At 36.3% G+C, this 19400-nt stretch overlaps 3 protein-coding genes across 3 annotated transcripts; 1 reads left to right on the top strand and 2 right to left on the bottom strand.

Annotated features, from left to right (window-relative positions):
- Positions 1–1390: 1390 nt before the first annotated feature.
- Positions 1391–5951, bottom strand: LOC134320417 (dynein light chain roadblock-type 2). The gene is made up of 4 exons (XM_063001798.1): positions 5879–5951; positions 2285–2360; positions 1760–1927; positions 1391–1645 (listed from the first exon to the last, which is right to left on the bottom strand). The coding sequence occupies exons 1-4, from the start codon at positions 5879–5881 to the stop codon at positions 1602–1604; spliced, it is 291 nt and encodes a 96-aa protein (XP_062857868.1). The 5' UTR covers positions 5882–5951; the 3' UTR covers positions 1391–1601.
- A 375-nt stretch (positions 5952–6326) lies between these two features.
- Positions 6327–11753, top strand: rccd1 (RCC1 domain containing 1). Its single transcript, XM_062991514.1, has 8 exons — positions 6327–6593; positions 7462–7677; positions 8179–8344; positions 9293–9414; positions 9532–9630; positions 11146–11292; positions 11374–11403; positions 11494–11753. Exons 1-8 carry the CDS (start codon positions 6383–6385, stop codon positions 11652–11654), a joined length of 1152 nt encoding a protein of 383 aa, XP_062847584.1. The 5' UTR covers positions 6327–6382; the 3' UTR covers positions 11655–11753.
- An 88-nt stretch (positions 11754–11841) lies between these two features.
- cib1 (calcium and integrin binding 1 (calmyrin)) lies at positions 11842–16120 on the bottom strand. The gene is made up of 7 exons (XM_062991525.1): positions 15915–16120; positions 15617–15651; positions 14259–14358; positions 12984–13137; positions 12241–12359; positions 12063–12151; positions 11842–11971 (listed from the first exon to the last, which is right to left on the bottom strand). Exons 1-7 carry the CDS (start codon positions 15963–15965, stop codon positions 11950–11952), a joined length of 570 nt encoding a protein of 189 aa, XP_062847595.1. The 5' UTR covers positions 15966–16120; the 3' UTR covers positions 11842–11949.
- Positions 16121–19400: the final 3280 nt, after the last annotated feature.

Below are 19400 nucleotides of genomic sequence, written 5' to 3'. Positions count from 1 at the left end.
GTGTACTCATTTTTGTGATACACTGTATATAGTTGCGAAGCATTGAAGAGGATAAAGCATCTTTTTGCAGCTTAATATACTATATATTAGATATAATAACACACACACACACACACACACATATATATATATATATATATACAGTATATGTGTGTGTGTGTGAGTGTGTGTGTGTTATTATATCTAATATATAGTATATTAAGCTGCAAAAAGATGCTTTATCCTCTTCAATGCTTCGCAACTATATATATACTGTATATATATATATATATATATATATAGAGGCAACAAAAGACATACCATGGTAAAATTATTCAAATGTAAAATTTTAAAATTCCATTAAAACAAGTGGAATTGTTACAGACCAATTTGAAAGGTCTAAAATAAGCAAATCTAATTATTATCAGAGCACTCCACTTTTTTCTTTAAGAGCATTAACTCTTTTATTAATGGAATACATTTCAGACATCTTTACTGTAGTAATCTGGGGTGATGGGATAGCAAACTTATTAAAAAAAAGTCAAATCAATAACAATAAATAAACAATAAATAAATAAATAAATAAATAACACTAGTACTTATCTTGTGATTTTGAGACTATTTTACCCTAGGAATTTAGAATAATAGGATTGCAAACCAACGTAAAGTGAAATGCAAATCAAATTATTATCAAATCACCCCATCAGACTCTTAAAGAATACTCCTACTTCTACTTACTGACTTTATGAGTCTCAGACATTTATACTGTACATTTCACTTTACGTTGGTTTGCAATCCTATTATTCTAAATTCCTACGGTAAAATAGTCTCAAATCACAAGATGAGTACTCGTGTTATTTATGATTGTGGGGTGGCATTTGATAAGATTTTGATTTGACTTTTTAATAAGTTTGCTATCCCATCACCCCAGCTGTAAAAAGATGCTTTATTCTCTTCAATGCTTCGCAACTGTATTACCGTAAAACGGGGTGTGGGCGCACAGTAAAACTTGTAGCGCAGACAATCCGTGCGTACGGATTACTAAACCGAGGGTACGGATTACTAAACCGAGGGTACGGATTACTAAACCGTGGGTACGGATTACTAAACCGAGGGTACGGATTACTAAACCGAGGGTACGGTTTACTAAACCGAGGGTACGGTTTACTAAACCGAGGGTACTGTTTACTAATCCGTGCGTACGGTTTACTAAACCGAGGGTACGGATTTCGTCTTCACATATTTTTTTTCCTTAGTGACCCCTAAGGGGCTCCGTAGTTATCGTCTCGTTTTTGTCATGAAAAAAAGGTTAGTTGACGATAACTATGTCAACGAAATTAACACTGGTCACTACAAACCATAACAAATCTCAGCTCTGAAGCTTAACAGTCTTAAAAAGTACATGAAGACATTTTGACTTTAGACATTTTACTTCATTAACATTTTTCCACAGTAAAAGGTTCACGTGTACAATCAGTAGAGTTTCATTTAAAAAAATAATAAGTGAGAAAAGGCGAAACAACCTCTAAGGTGATGTGTGTGCAGGGAACAAAGAAGCTATATAATAAACAAGCTGTGTAGGATAAACTTGAAATGTACATGGCTGTTTATGAGCTGGAATTCTATTCACTTGGGTTCTGAATGACGATTAGTAGATATTCTTTATCTGCAAGTAAAAAAAAACACAAAGAAAGTTTAAATGGACTGTACATCAGTATTCCCTGTGTAGTAGTATTGACCAAAGCAAAACATTTTATACAGGATATGTAAAGTCACTTACCTGGTGCAACCATAATTTCGTGTTTCTTAGATCTGACGCGTAGGAATGTAAGGTCATTCTGAGGATCGATGTCTCTGACTGTGCTCCTGGCTTTCATCGCAAGCTGATGTAGCAATCCTGCATACTGTACTGTGGTGGAATTGTCCAGTGTTGTTCTGATAGGAATACCTGGAATACACAGGCAAGGGAAAATGTTAAGATGATGACAGTAAATGTCATTTCAAGTAAGAAGCAACCGGTCACTTGCGTTAGAGGCGAAGATAAGTGTAGTTAGTACAAGTGGCGAGTAATTACTGCAGTAAATTAGAAATATGTACAGTTGGGAGAAAAAAAAGAAAAGTGGGAAATACATGGTCTTAATGTGAGTCTTCTAAACTAAACAACATAGAATATGCTTGAATTTTGGTTGCTGTTCTGTAAACAAAGCTAGAAAAAAATCTAATTCTTGCACTCATGTAGCTATACCTCTACCTTTAAATACAGGTAAAAAATAAAAAGTATATTTAAAAAAAAACAGTATGTTACCTTCAGCATTTACTACTATGGTCCCAATGACACCTTTGTGTGCCTGAATTCTCTTCAGTGTCTCTTCTACTTCAGCCTGGAAGACAGAAGCAGAGAAATCTAACATGAACACATTCTAATCCAATGAAGGGCATTGCAAGTACAAAATAACAAGCAAGCCCAGGTTGAATCCCAAATGGTTCATGCTACTGGTGGCAATTAAATCATCATAGGTGGTTAGTTTAACTAGATGAATCATTATATTATATTTTAATGATTATCTTGGGTTTAAATTCTGCCTATGTATAATCTGCCCTTAAGATTTTTTGTCTATTTTAATAATAGTGTTATTTTAATTAATAGTGTTTAAATAATAATAAATAAACAGATCACTGATATACACGGATGAGCCAAACATTTTGACCACCCCCCAAAATTATGCATAACAATTTTTGGCAATTTTGATTTTTTGGCAATTTAAAACTGTAAAAAGATGGCATTAGTATTTACAACTAATAGTTTGTCACTGCATTGAAAAATGAATGATGTATGATGAACAGCAAAACCAATGTGTTAAAGTACAGAAGCAATTCAGTAATAACTAGTGCACCTTTGCTAGCCTGACCTGGTTAAAAAAACAACTGCTGTTACATGTACAGTGTATCACAAAAGTGAGTACACCCCTCACATTTCTGCAGATATTTAAGTATATCTTTTCATGGGACAACACTGACAAAATGACACTTTGACACAATGAAAAGTAGTCTGTGTGCAGCTTATATAACAGTGTCAATTTATTCTTCCCTCAAAATAACTCAATATACAGCCATTAATGTCTAAACCACCGGCAACAAAAGTGAGTACACCCCTTAGTGAAAGTTCCTGAAGTGTCAATATTTTGTGTGGCCACCATTATTTCCCAGAACTGCCTTAACTCTCCTGGGCATGGAGTTAACCAGAGCTTCACAGGTTGCCACTGGAATGCTTTTCCACTCCTCCATGACGACATCACGGAGCTGGCGGATATTCGAGACTTTGCGCTCCTCCACCTTCCGCTTGAGGATGCCCCAAAGATGTTCTATTGGGTTTAGGTCTGGAGACATGCTTGGCCAGTCCATCACCTTTACCCTCAGCCTCTTCAATAAAGCAGTGGTCGTCTTAGAGGTGTGTTTGGGGTCATTATCATGCTGGAACACTGCCCTGCGACCCAGTTTCCGGAGGGAGGGGATCATGCTCTGCTTCAGTATTTCACAGTACATATTGGAGTTCATGTGTCCCTCAATGAAATGTAACTCCCCAACACCTGCTGCACTCATGCAGCCCCAGAGCATGGCATTCCCACCACCATGCTTGACTGTAGGCATGACACACTTATCTTTGTACTCCTCACCTGATTGCCGCCACACATGCTTGAGACCATCTGAACCAAACAAGTTAATCTTGGTCTCATCAGACCATAGGACATGGTTCCAGTTATCCATGTTCTTTGTTGACATGTCTTCAGCAAACTGTTTGCGGGCTTTCTTGTGTAGAGACTTCAGAAGAGGCTTCCTTCTGGGGCGACAGCCATGCAGACCAATTTGATGTAGTGTGCGGCGTATGGTCTGAGCACTGACAGGCTGACCCCCCACCTTTTCAATCTCTGCAGCAATGCTGACAGCACTCCTGCGCCTATCTTTCAAAGACAGCAGTTGGATGTGACGCTGAGCACGTGCACTCAGCTTCTTTGGACGACCAACGCGAGGTCTGTTCTGAGTGGACCCTGCTCTTTTAAAACGCTGGATGATCTTGGCCACTGTGCTGCAGCTCAGTTTCAGGGTGTTGGCAATCTTCTTGTAGCCTTGGCCATCTTCATGTAGCGCAACAATTCGTCTTTTAAGATCCTCAGAGAGTTCTTTGCCATGAGGTGCCATGTTGGAACTTTCAGTGACCAGTATGAGAGAGTGTGAGAGCTGTACTACTAAATTGAACACACCTGCTCCCTATGCACACCTGAGACCTAGTAACACTAACGAGTCACATGACATTTTGGAGGGAAAATGACAAGCAGTGCTCAATTTGGACATTTAGGGATGTAGTCTCTTAGGGGTGTACTCACTTTTGTTGCCGGTGGTTTAGACATTAATGGCTGTATATTGAGTTATTTTGAGGGAAGAATAAATTGACACTGTTATATAAGCTGCACACAGACTACTTTTCATTGTGTCAAAGTGTCATTTTGTCAGTGTTGTCCCATGAAAAGATATACTTAAATATCTGCAGAAATGTGAGGGGTGTACTCACTTTTGTGATACACTGTACACCGATTATGCATAACGTTACGCTCTTTGTTTCTACACTCACTGTCCATTTTATCAGCTCCACTTACCATATAGAAGCACTTTGTAGTTCTACAATTACTGACTGTAGTCCATCTGTTTCTCGACATGCTTTGTTAGCCTCCTTTCATGCTGTTCTTCAATGGTCAGGACCCCCACAGGACCACTACAGAGTAAGTATTATTTGGGTGGTGGATCATTCTCAGCACTGCAGTGACACTGACATGGTGGTTGTGTGTTAGTGTGTGTTGTGCTGGTATGAGTGGATAAAGACACAGCAATGCTGATGAGAGAATGATCCACCACCTAAATAATACCTGCCCTGTGGGGGTCCTGACCATTGAAAAACAGGATGAAAGCAGGCTGAAAAGGTATGTAGAGAAACAGATGGACTACAGTCAGTAATTGTAGAACTACAAAGTGCTTCTATATGGTAAGTGGAGCTAATAAAATGGACAGTGAGTGTAAAAACAAGGAGGTGGTTTTAATGTTATGGCTGATTGGTGTATGTTATAGGGCATTTTCTCCCTATGTTTTGTTAAAAAAAAAAAAAAAAGCTTACTGGAGGCAAAAAGGAAATTGGTGTGTTTTTATTATAACTCTGCAAATGAATTCTGAAAAAAAAAAAGAATTGTGTTCCCTTTTCCATTTTTAAGAAATAGCTTTTAGTGTAAGGACATCACTGATTACCATACATATGTTGTTTATATCTTAATTGCACCATAATGATACTAAAGACCAAATATATATTCAAATTTAAAAAAAATTCTGTCTACTTTCTGTTACTGTCTTCTGATCAGGGTTGCGGTGAAACTGAGCGCAGAACAAGAATGCACACTAAACAGGGCACCAGTACAACAGACTCGCCCACGTACTCACCCAAATACCTAGTGGCAATGCACAGCAGACACTCTACATACTGGTGTGGTGGTAGAAAACCCACTCTGATACGAGAAGAACATGCCAAACTCATCCATCAACCACATTGGTTCGTGATAAGGCTCATATTGAGTTCCACAAGACAGGAGCTGTGTGGCATCATCAAAATGATCTGCTGCGCCACCGTGCCACCCAAATGTTCAGGAATTACTGAGTTTATTTATTTATCTGTTAAATCCAACAGTCACTCGATCCAGAGGACTTACGCGTTGCTAAGGTACAAACAATAACATTAGAACCGACAGCTTAGATTTGAACTGGCAGCATATTTAACCCACTAAAAAGAAATTTAAATACTATAAATAGGCTGTAAGAAGAGAAATAAGAGCATTATTATTTTAAAGGAAAATCTATTTACCATGTTCCTATGAAAAACCTCTGTGTTGTTTCTCTGTTGTAAGTTTGCGTTGCTGTGTGGAAACGGAAACGTGAAGCCGTAACTAGTCAAAAGTACAAATCATTCAACTCTTCATTTTACCAAAAAATGCCAAAATATATTAAACGCTTAAAAAAACTATGAAACTCAAACAGTACGTTTAATATAAATGCACTGATTTACTGTAAGTATATTGTATATAAATACTTATTATTATACTGAATAGGTCTTTTATTTCGTTGCAGAAGCAGTGGCTGATTTTACACATTTCATGCTATGAACTAAATAAAGTTTATTGTTTTATAAACATTAATGTAAATTAAAAATAAAACCGTCCTTTATTGTACAGTATTATGTCTGTTATTGAGCCTGGTTAGGACTTTTATTTTGTTCCACTCGCGATTGCTGCTGCTTTCACTGAGTTCATGCAATGGTGCAGGTGGTATCAGAGTAAGACCAGTGCAAGTTGTGTTTAAGAGGCGTTCAATGAACTGGTTTGGATTTGGATTTAATGGTTTTGGACAGATAAACCCGCAGCTAGAAGATGGGACCATTACGGACAAAGTGGTAATTCCTGTAGTGCTGGACACATTGTGCCATTGTAAAAAAGCAGATCCCAGTGTAAACATTCAGACAGAAACACAGGGAGTAAAAGTTGGAGCTAGTTGGAGCAGAAGAGTTGTATTCCACACAAGTGGTGTGTTTTATCTCTCCTTATTTACAGTGTTGTGAAAAAGCAAATAACCTCTTTCTAATTGCCTGTTATTTCATATTCATGTTTTCATATCACCATGTTTACCACCTTCAACAGCTAAACACATTCTGAATTTTGAATATTCTTTAATACCCTGACACGTCTTGTCTAACATATCTTAATGGATTATGTGGTGTGCACAGGAGCACAGTTATGACCTTTACCAAACTGTTGCCACAAGTGTTTTTTTTGTGGATTAGGTGGCGTGTCCTCATACTTTTGGTCAGATAGTGTCTTAATAAAGATGCCGTCTTGGTGTAATCGCAGTTATTTGAATGGCCCACCATCCAAACATGATCTGGTTAGTGGGGGTCCTATGGGGGGTACAGTGGGGTGGAAAAGCATACCGAGCAACAGCTAGACTACAGTCTGTAATTGTACTGTGTTCTGGAAGTATTTGTCCCTTCCCAATTTTATTTTTTTATTTTTGCATATTTGTTACACTTATATGTTTCAGATTAACATTTTGTTACATTTACATTTTCGTCATTTAGCAGATGTTTTCATCCAAAGCGACTTACAGTACTGTGACAGTATATTGTCTAAGCAATTGAGGGTTAAGGGCCTGTGGCAACCTGGCAGTGGTGGGGGCTTGAACCAGTGATCTTTTGATTACTAGTCCAGTATCTTAACCACTAGGCCACAACTTATCACACTGCTTTTAAATTAGACAAAGTAAACCCAAGTAAACAAATTGGTTTTATTATTTTAATTTATTATGTCAAAATATATAAAAAAGATCACATTATATGCCACCAATACATATGTTTTTTTAAAATAAATGTTTAATTGTTAATGTGTAAAATTGTAGGTGAAGGACGTGTGTGCCTGTCAGGCTTTGTGAACAATTCTGTAAATTCTGAAGAATACCACGTCCTTGTTCCGGAGAGTAAAGGATGTGAGGACGTGCTTATCAGTGAGAGGTATTTAACCCTCAAATTTGCCCACAAAGTTGAGTGCTGGAGTCTGAAGAAAAATGAAAGAACACTTGCTTGGACTGGAACTCTGGATGCCACTGAAAACTTAGGTAAGGCAGACTGTTATGTCCCAAGTTTCCAGAAAATGTGTTAGTATTTATTTATTGATATTTATCATTAATGGTATCTAGTAAAAAAAGCTGCATCCCAATTTTACTGTACATGATACATTCACATTAATATTTCCCATAGTATAATATTGAGTGCATGAGTTATTACCCTTAAAAGCTTCTGAGAAGGACTTGAAGACTTGATGGTGTAAGCTCACCAAATACTACTTGTAAGAACGTAGATGAGCAACAGCCAATAACAACAAGCAAAATAACTGGAAATGGACTAAATGGCACGTTAAATAAGTACAAAGCCAATGGTGGTGATATTATTTTGAACATGCTATTTACAGCAGTGGACAGTAGTTGCTTTAGCATGATACAATAACATGAACCAATTAAATCCACCCTTGTGGACCTCAGAAAAAAATGATGTGATACAGTTTTTACACACTATGATTTTAGAACACACGAGTGATTGTGGTTTTCAATTTTTTATAGGAGAAATTGTACGATTGCCTATGGTGGCAGGGGGCTACATAGCATTCAAGCCTCCATTTTTTCGGCCACTTTCTCCACATCTGAAGGCAGTGAACCTGGCACTGGGTACAGAGCATGCTGTACTGCTAACAGCCACTGGAACTGTCTACACCTGGGGATCTGGCAGGTAAGAGCCAATGTTCTGCAAAATCTAAAATTGATTATGAGTTTCTTGGGTTATGGTAGCATGTACATATGTTATTACTATTATCCATGTTCACTTTCTTAACTGCTTATCCAATAAGGGTCACGGGGGTTGCTGGAGCCTATCCCAGCTTTTCAATAGGCACAAGGCACACAGTAACACCCTGGACGGGGTGCCAGTCCATCGCAGGGCAGACACACATACACACACCCATTTACCTATAGGGCAATTCAGTGTCTTCAATTAACCTGACTGCATGTTTTTGGACTGTGGGAGGAAACCGGAGCTCCTGGAGGAAACCCACGCGGACATTGGGAGAACATGCAAACTCTGCACAGAAAGCACCCGGACCGTCCTGCCTGGGGATAAAACCCAGGACCTTCTTGCTGTGAGGCGACAGTGTTACCCACCGAGCCACCGTGCCGCCTTATATTATACAGTGGATATAAAAAAGTCTACACACCCTGGTTAAAATGTAAAGCATTCTTTAGCTGTGGAAAGGCGCAATATAAATTAAACTATATTATTATTATTATCATTATTAGCGTTCAGATGGCGTTCAGAATTATGCTAGCCCACTACTGCTGGGATCCACAGTTTGAATTCCCAGTGGTGCTATCGGTCGGTCATCTACAGTACATACAGACATGACTGGCTATGTCTGAGGTGGTTGAGTGAGTAAGGCCAAGCAATAGATTGATGTCCTGGCTGGAGTGTGTTAACTGCATTTCACCGAGTGTTTTCACGGTACAACATGAACAAATTAAAATAAATTTAAAAAAATATATATATATATTAATACAAATATAAATATTAATTTTATTATTCCTGTGCTGTCTTTAGTAATACATTATTGCTTTAAAGGTAGAATATTAATTTACACTGTATAGATTAATGAACATGTTGACTGACTTGCCATGTTTTTGACAGTCATGGTCAGCTGGGTCATGGGAACCTGGTTTCAGAGGATGAGCCACAAGCTGTAGAGGCACTGTGGGGTGTTCCAGTAAAATCTGTCACTGCAGGAGGCTGGCACTCTGCATCCATCAGTGGTAAGAATGAAATGTCACCATTTCAAACCTCAAGTCAGCATTCAGATGGTCCCAAACTGAAACTCTTACTTCAGTAACACGTGTCCTATATCGACTTGATCTTGATTTTTTGCACAGCTGGTGGAGATCTGTATGTATGGGGATGGAATGAGAGTGGCCAGATTGGCCTACCATCTAAAGGTTTCAGGGAGGACTTTCAAAAAAGACATAGCACTGGTGAGTCAAGCCTAGAAATCTGTAGACATTCTTTTAGGTTTCTTTCACTGCATGTTCTCAGTTCATTTCTTTTCATTCCTTCATTTTAACTTGGTTCCTTCCATGATAAAGGGGTGTAGACACTAACAATTGTGTTAAACGATACCTCCTTACTCACTGAAGCATTCACTTTAAAAAGAAATCAATTATTAATGACTTGTATCTCCTGACACTGTGTCTAACAATTTTGAACATACATAATATGGCATAATTATACACCAATTATACGAACATTTTAATACACTATAGCCAGTACAAGATAGACTAGGCGCTGTGTTATTTCACCAGATTATTGTTAGTGGATTCTGTATATTATTTATAAATATTACGTTTTAGGAATATGGAATATTTACTGAAAGAATTATTTTAAGCAAATAAAAGAAAATATTGTAACATTTTGGCCCATGGTAAGTAAAGAAGCACATTTGTAAATGAATAAAATGAATTAGAAAAAACAATTTTGACCCAAGAGCGCCTCCTTTGGGTTATTTTGTACTTTTTGTATGACGTTTTTGTATAAATACTGAGTTTATTAAACGCGATATTATTACTGCAGCTTTAAAATATTAAGAGATATGCTCATTTGTTCTTAATAACGTTACTCTTTTTTAGGTTTTCAACAGACTACATTGCAAATGCTGCTACATAAATGCTAGCGGTACCCTAAGCATTAATAGGAAACACCCACAGGATTTAATTTTAAAACCTTGTTATATGAATTTTAAATGTCATATAATTCCTTAGTTTGACAGTCAGTTTTACTTTTGCTTCGTAAAACAATGCAATGCACATTTTAAGTAAAAAGATAAAAATCACATTGTCTTAAACATTGTTTATTACAGAGTCAAAAGCTGGGAAGCTAAAATGCATGTTGTGGATTGAATCTGAATCAAAGCATTTCTGGCTAATAGTAAATCTATCAAATATATATCTTTTAGACTTTATGTCTTTCAGTCATACTATAAAGTATATATTTAGATGGCAAGCATATCTTACAATAATTATATGGTTTTTATATCTGCACTCATCCAAAGTAAACTTGAAGTACTGTATGTGCAAGGTATGTGGCTTCTAAAAAAGTCATACATTTGATGAACTTTGTGCAATACCTGTTAACTTTCATTATTTTTTGTACATTTTATATTTATTTATATTTCTTACATTTCAATTTTTTTTAATATATGTATAAACACTTTTCTATATCTCTTTAAGTTGCTGTAATGATGCAAATTTCCCCCTGTGGGATAATAAAAGGGTTTCTTATCTTATTAACTAAAAATAAAAATACATACCTCTACTTGTCTTGGGAGAAGCTGAAGAAGTCCATAATTTTCTACAATTTGGATATTTGCATGGAAATCACATTTTCATTAATATGGATCCTTAAATATGGTTTGTCAAGGTTGGATCAAGAGTCACAAAAGTGTCAGTTATTAAAAAGCACTTTCCCTTTCTGTTGTGTATATTTTGGCACAGGGAAAGACGAAATGACAACCAACAAAGCAGAAGATATAAATGATGTGTTCATTTCAATTCAAGCTTTGCCTGCCCTACTTGACGTTTCAGAAAGCGCTGAAATCATCAAGGTCAGCTGTGGATCCCGCCATACAACTGCCATCACAAGTAAGATATGTTACCGCATTTTTCTTCTATAGTACTACATTAACAGTTCAAATTATTCAAAATGTTCTCATTTCTTTGTAGGCACGGGAGACCTGTATACATGGGGATGGGGTAAAACATTTTACTTTCTGGTTTGTCAGCTAATATATCTAGCAAGTTATATTCTGTGTCAGATCAACTCTGATTTTATTTCTGTTAAAGGTCAGTATGGTCAGCTGGGTCATGGTTCAGAATGCAGTTCAGACGAACCGAAAGTTGTGGAGTACTTCATAAGCAGTGGATTAAGGGTGGAAGATGTTGTTTGTGGTCTGTGGAACACATTTGTGTCAGCTGTTCCAAGAAACTATGTCTCATCTCCTTAACATACAGGATCTCTTGCATAAGGATTCCCAAGTTATGTTATGAACAGCAATAACGACAACAACAATAATTCAGTAAAAAGATACATTTATCAATTATATGTCAAAACTGTTAAGTTAGAAATGAGAGTTGTACATAGAATGTAAAAATGTGTTCATTTATAAAAGCAGTAGAAATACTGATGTAAAATTAGAACAACAATTAAAATGTTTTATTAATACAATCAGTAAAAGAGCAAAGTGCAGGTTTAATTGAAAACACACTGGACATCAGATATTGTGCAGATCTTCCTAATCTTTACAGCACAATCTTGAATGAGCTGGAAAATAACAATTATTTATTGGTTATGAAATGTCAGCACACATAAATGAACCAATTAATTATAGCAGTTTCTTTGTAAGGTTTCTTACCTTATGAAATCTGGAGACCTGGAGATAACATGCTGAAATTCTGAGAGGTTTACAGTTCCATCTTTATCAATGTCGGATTCCTCAAGAATCTGTAGAATTGAACATTGTGCTCAGTTATAAAAAAAAAAGTTTAAAATGAAGGACTTGAATGTTTTGTGTGTGCATGCAGTGTGTTTACATTGCTTATGAGCTGTCTCATTTCTTCAGGGGTGAGTCTCGTGTCCGCTGTATCCCCAGTCAGACAGTTCACCAATTTCTCAAGATCCGTAGCATCAAGTGTGCCATCATCATCAAAGTCTAGAGAACAGTATTATTTCATTAGTTCTTAAATCTCTTTCAAACAACTCAATTCTTGTCGTAAGACCCTGATTTAAATGAATTTGGAGTTCCACAATGCTTTTGGGAGGATGATGTTTTGTGGATAAGAGAGACTGCACACCAACACTTAATCATTATGCCAGCTATAAAGAACCATGGAGACTGATTAATCTTAGGTTAATGAACTGTGTTAATCGTTATCTCTGTGTTCATTTTTATTTCATTTTTATCAACTGCTTTATTCTTAAGGGTTGCGTCATTTCCGCTTCCAAAGGAATCACTAGACACAAGGCAGAAATTCCCTGGATGACACATCAATCCATCACAGGGATGGCCAGTCATGTCAGTGTATATCCTGGGCTGGCTGCTGAGATCCGGGTTCGAATCAGTGGGCTAACATAATAGACCAATCGCCTGTTGTAATTTTTTACTTCATTGATAAACAAAAAAGTAAAGACATCTAAATAATTCTGAAAGGCTCTGAAACATTTTAACTGCATTAGAAACTACATTGTTAGTTTACATATGCAAGTAAAGGGTATATAAAACGGTGACATTAGAAACTTACCTTTGTTACTAAGTTGTGTCTTAATCAAGACTTACCGAAAATTCTAAAAGCATAGTGAGACTTAATTTCCAGTGTTGCTGAATCACTGAAGGCACTAAGTAGATCCAAAAAGTCTTCGAAGCTCAAGCTCCCATCCTTCACATCCGAGGTGGAGAATACATTACAGATCCTTTTTCGAAAGGGATTGGACTAAATTGTAGACAGACAATAAACAGCATAGAATTACTGACATATGGCATGTGTCCTTTAATATAAACAACAGTGATACTATTATATGTATATGATATATGTTTTGCAATTCTAAAAAAATTTCAATTTTAAATTTACATCTTGAAAAAATATATTTTCTGCCCATTGTTTAGGCCACCTGTACTATGATGACTTAAACAGTACTATAAATAAACTTAAAATGTCTTTTAACTTTATACAAAATTAACAGAAAGAGGTATTTGGTATTTAGAGACAAAAATGTTTAACATTAGTACTTGGATGATGTTGGCAGACATCTAAAGTAAAAAAAAAAATCTTAGCAGCATTGTGGTTTAATTTTGGCTTACTGCTTTCTCCAAATGGTCTTTAATTTACCATGATCAAATTACAGAGTTCTGTTCTTGTTCTGTGCGACAAATACATTCCGCTAAATGTGTTCTGTTCTGGGTATTTAAGCAACAATGATTGTGAGAAGTTCATTTGCTTATATTTCACTGTGTAACTTATAAGTTGTTCCTGCTGCGTTCACTCTTTTGTTAGTCTATGTTAGTATGTATTAGTATATATTTATTAGTAGTATATTTTAGACATATTTACACATACACACACAAGTCTCAGCATTAGAACCACAACCCAAAAATGTTCATAGCACTGCCTATTTGCTAAGAAGTATGCATTTTACAGTCAGGGATTATCAAATGTTTGGCTGTTTGTAGTACCCAAGTAACATATGACCAGCATAAAGACCTGAGTAAACTTAATATGGTTAAAATTGTTATGGCCAGATGACTGGGTCGAAGTATCCTTAAAACAGCAAGCGGTGCTCACAAACAGCCATGGTCCATACCCACTGATAGTGATCTAAGGGAGAGCTAAGCTCAAAACCACTGAAAGGTTTACAAAGACTGATTAATACCAGACGACATGGAGGTTATTGTGTCTCAAATTGCAGATATTTTTAATATTGGTGATGGAGGGAATGAGTCACAACATACAGTGCCATGGTTGTGCCAACCTTCTTATTTGAAAATGATATAGTATTAGTTAATATTTATAAGTATTAATGAATTATTATGCAAATTATTATGCGATTTTATTACCTTGAGTTCAGGCAATGTTAGAATTTTGCTCATGGGAATCCGAGAATCAAGATCCTGTCTGTCATTTCTTTCCTGGAGTTCAGTGAATCGTTTATGTGCCCTAGCGAACATATAAAACACACTGTAAATACTGATGTGATGGGTTGAGTAATAAATTATGCTAACATTAGCCCTGTAATACACAAAGTGACACAAACAAAACCTAGTTATTGGAGGTACATTTCTGATGTAAATGTTGAAATCACTTAAATTACAGGTATAAATGCCCTAATTTAAATGTTCACGATGTTCAAATTATCACAGGGACTTTAATATTATTATTAGCCATAACAATAAACTGATGAAACAAACAATATTGATATTGTGAAAGGAGCTATATACTGTAGATAAAGCTTGCATTCATCACTGTTTGAGCTGCCTTATGGTTGCCTTAGTAAATAGTGTGGCCTATCTCTGCTTGTCCTTTTGTGGTGCTTCATAAAGTTTTACCAGCGCAGTGGACAGACCTTATATGTCACTATGCTGCTGTAAGCACACAGCTGTATTAAGCATACAGCTGTATAAATTACAGCTTCCAAAGGTCTCTGGACTTTGTGTTCTGTCAGTATAGACATACATCATCTTTTAGGCAGATTTCCAGTTGCTTTAAATGTCTTTACATTTTACAGTTTACATTTTCAGCATTTAGCAGATGTTCTCATACAGAGCGACTTACAAAAGTGCTGCAGGGTGGCACGGTGGCTAAGTGGGTAGCACTGTTGCCTCACAGCAACAAGGTCCTGGGTTCGATCCCCAGGGCGGTCGAGGTCCTTTCTGTGTGGAGTTTGCATGTTCTCCCCGTGTCTGCATGGGTTTACACCGGGTGCTCCGGTTTCCCCCCACAGTCCAAAGACATGCAAGTGAGGTGAATTGGAGACACCAAATTGTCCATGACTGTGTTTGATATATTATATATATATATATATATATATATATATATATATATATATATATATATATATATATATATATATATATATATATATATATATATATATATATAAAACACTTTTAGATCTTTTTCTTTCAATGACTGTACTTACATTAAGTGAGTGAAATATAAAAAGGATAAATGATAAACAATGTTTTTTATCCAGAATTGCAAAGAACATTAACATTTAAATCATTAAACAGAAGTGCTTTACAGTCTGCTCAACCCTGTTAAAACAAATGTAGGTGGAAGAACTTTTTTCATACAGATGCCAAGAATTACCAAATAAAATGAAAAAGCATGATTAAAAATCTGAACAACTGACATCGCATCCTGTAAGAACACAAAGCAGTATTGGTGTATTAGGCAGATTTACTGTTTTACTTACAGCAATATTTCTTGCTTCGTTAGGAAAGTAAGTTCCTAAAAACAAACAGCAAGAAAGTTAAACGTTATTAAGTTATATAAGATTACTCTTTAATGTCGACCAGATTAATAACATCTTATATGATTCATCAGCGAAAGTAAAACTGCTCATAAACAAGTAGCTATTGGGTTTAAAAGCTAACGGAACACAAAAGCAAAGTAACGTAATTAGTGCTGAATGGAAACATTAGAGCGATGGCTATCGATGCTAATAGCAATGCTAAGCTAGCTATAATAGTTGATTGATTATTTAGCTTTACCTGATATTCCGATAATCGATCCTTCGGTAGTTTACTGGCAGTTGCACCCATTTCAGTAAATGTAAGTAGGTAGTTTCCAGAAAACAGTAGTAATGGTTAGTAAACGGCAGCTATTTTACTAAAGCTAAACAACTTTATTCATAACAAACTCCACTTTCCCGTCCCTTCTACTTCCTCATGTGTGTGAGTTTCTATAGAAACATTTGCACGGAGGAGCAAAGTTCAGGAAGTAAACACATGTCATTTCTTTAGAATTACAATAGGTGGCGATTATTTCCTAAATAATATCCGAGTCCAAACTGAGTGATTTAGTATGAGGTATAATTGCTAAATTAAAATGCAACCAGGCTGTACGTTGACTCGGTGGGTAGCACTGTTGCTGCCTCACAGCAAGATCTTTTGTTCGATTTTGTTCTGTGTGGAGTTTGCATGTTCTCCCTGTGTCTGTGTGGGTTTCCTCTGGTTGCTCTGGTTGCTCTGGTTTCCTCCACAATCCAATGAAATGTTTAATTTAAGATTCTATTTAATAGGAGATACTAAAGTCCCCCTAGGTGTGTGTGGGTCATGTCCATGAAATGTTGTATTGTGTATGCGTGTATGTATGTATGTATGTGTGTGTGTGTGTTTGCCTTGTGATGGACTGGAGACCTGTTCCAGTAAATCGTACCCACTATTACCCTAAATAGGATAAAGTGATGGTAAACAGACAATGATGTTGAAATGCAATCAAATGTGAAATGCAATACACGTCATTGCTCTTCCATAGTGCCAAAATGAAAAACAAAATCTCTATGCTTGACTTCTTTACTAAAAAAAACACTATGATGAATTTGTGTCAGAATTGTGTACAATCGACTGTGAAATTAAATCAAGAAACAACGTCATTGCTTTCCACCACTGCAAAAATGCATTGTTTTAACATTGCTCGAACTCTTAACAGAAAAACAATGGGCAGCACTGTCGCCTCACAGCAAGAAGATCCTGGGTTCGATCCCCAGGTGGGGCGGTCTGGGTCCTTTCTGTGTGGAGTTTGCATGTTCTCCCTGTGTCCGCGTGGGTTTCCTCCTGGTGCTCCGGTTTCTTCCCACAGTCCAAAAACATGCAAGTGAGGTGAATTGGAGACACTAAATTGTCCATGACTGTGTTTGATATAACCTTGTGTGAACTGATTAACATTGTGTAATGAGTAACTACCGTTCCTGTCGTGAATGTAACCAAAGTGTAAGAACATGATGTTAAAATCCTAATAAACAAACAAATAAACAGAAAAACAATACATGTAGGTTTTCAATTAAAAGATAGATAGAACTTTATTAATCCTGAGGGAAATTGTTTTATTACAGCAGCAAAACACAGAACTCTACACATATTGCACAACCATACAATATAGAAAAAAACAGTAAGGGAGGGATATACAGGGGCATCGCTATATACAAAGATGGAGTAAAAAAAAGTATAATGTAAAGTATCAATATACACATTTATTATTACCATTATAATTACCACTACCATTATCAACAATATTACCATTACTATCACTAGATTATTAATAACAATAATAACAATATAACAATAAGAACAATAAGAACAATAACAACAAAAATAATAATGACAATGACAATAAAAAATGTGACAGCAAATGTTACATAAAAGAATAAAATGCTGAATTTGTGTCAGTATTAAATACAAATCATCTTGAAATGCAATCAGCTTGCAGCTGCACTACTTTGCACTGTGTGGTGCTTTGAATGTGCCAAAAGCAAATGAAGTACATTCATTGTATTTCAGTCCTGTAGCAGTGCTGTATTCGTGCCACAGTTTAAAAGTAATCACTGTAAAATCACAATCCTTTAACAAATTAGGGGTGTGGTTATGAGAAAGCCACTACAATGATTTGCCTGAGGATTCAAGATTGATGGAAAGACCATTAGCAATCTCAGGTATGCTCAAGACTGTATTATTGGTTATACAAATTACTGCAGATTGTGCTAGTGAAGTGAAGTCAAGAATGGCAATGGGCATGACAGTAATGGTCAAATTGACAAAAGTATGGAAAAACAAGTCAATTAGCACAATCACCAAGCTACAATTGATGAAAGCTTTGGTCTGGCCAGTAGCCACATATAAATGTAAATCCTGGACACTGAAGAATAAGGAGGAAAGACACATTCAGCTATTTGAGAACAAGTCTGAAAATCTTATGAAGGAAGATGACTAGAACATAACCATATTAAGTCCCACTTAATATGGTTAAGTTACTTTGGGCATGTGATGAGGCACCCACATGCCACCACTGAAGGACTTGTGGATAAACTTGATGAGGAAGACCAAGAATAACCTGGACTGACCATTTCAATCTGTATTATCAGGAGCTGGTCTGCTACAGACATTATGAGACAGAGGACATTGGAGAAAGCAGACCCTGCTGTGCAGCCAACCATCACAAAGCAATGATGGTGTAGTGACGTGACATGACATGACAGAAATTAAGGCCTAAAATATTTAAGGAATAATGTATAAAAAATTAATAACCGATACATTAGGAACCTTCTTGTCCAAAAAAATTTGTTTAAAGACATACCTCACATACCTGGAGATAATATAAAATGGCATTTAGTTTGGACTTATTTTTTATATTCTTTATTTATAATAATACCAAGATACTACCCAGTTACCCAGTTAATGCTAGATTAATTATATACCATTAATAATTATTTACCATCTCTGATAAGTGTGTCTTTTTTAAAAGCTTTAGTGAGTCGATTGATCATTTATTGTATCTATACCTTTTCCTTTTCGGGTGGATGTGAGCCTTGAGCCCCTCTTTAAACAAGAATTATGTAGATTGTTAACTGTCTTAAAGCACTTTAGATTTATATAAAGATAACCCATTTCTAAAGAGGGTTTTATGTTATTGTCTCTTTTATTTTATATGTTATGCTATTGGAACAAGATTCTTTAAATGATTTGTAATTCCTCTTGCTTTGTTTTTTTCTTTGATATTTGTATTTTATATTGTTGTTGAACATATACTGGTTATTATTGTATTAATGTTAAAACATATATTAGTGTGTAGTAGTACTTAAACAGCAGCAATAGATGAGCAATCGTCTCTGACTTTACATCTACAACGTGGACCAACTAGGTAGGAGTGTCTAATAGAGTGGACAGTGAGTGGACACAGTATTTAAAAACTCCAGCAGCGCTGCTTTGTCTGATCCACTCATACCAGCACAACACACACTAACACACCACCACCATGTCAGTGTCACTGCAGTGCTGAGAATGATCTCCCACCTAAATAATACTTACTCTGTGGTGGTCCTGTGGGGTCCTGACCATTGAAGAACAGGGTGAAAGCAGGCTAAAAAAGTATGTAGAGAAACAGATGGACTACAGTCAGTCAGTCAGTCAGTCAGTGTATGTACTGTTATATTTACTGTATACTGTTACTTGTATACTGTTATACTGTAAAGAAAAATGAAG

The sequence above is a fragment of the Trichomycterus rosablanca genome, chromosome 1, assembly GCF_030014385.1.
Source record: "Trichomycterus rosablanca isolate fTriRos1 chromosome 1, fTriRos1.hap1, whole genome shotgun sequence".
In the NCBI taxonomy this organism is placed as follows: Eukaryota; Metazoa; Chordata; class Actinopteri; order Siluriformes; family Trichomycteridae; genus Trichomycterus; species Trichomycterus rosablanca.
Note: the sequence above shows the minus strand (reverse complement) of the source record. Positions and strands in the feature narration are given on the sequence as shown.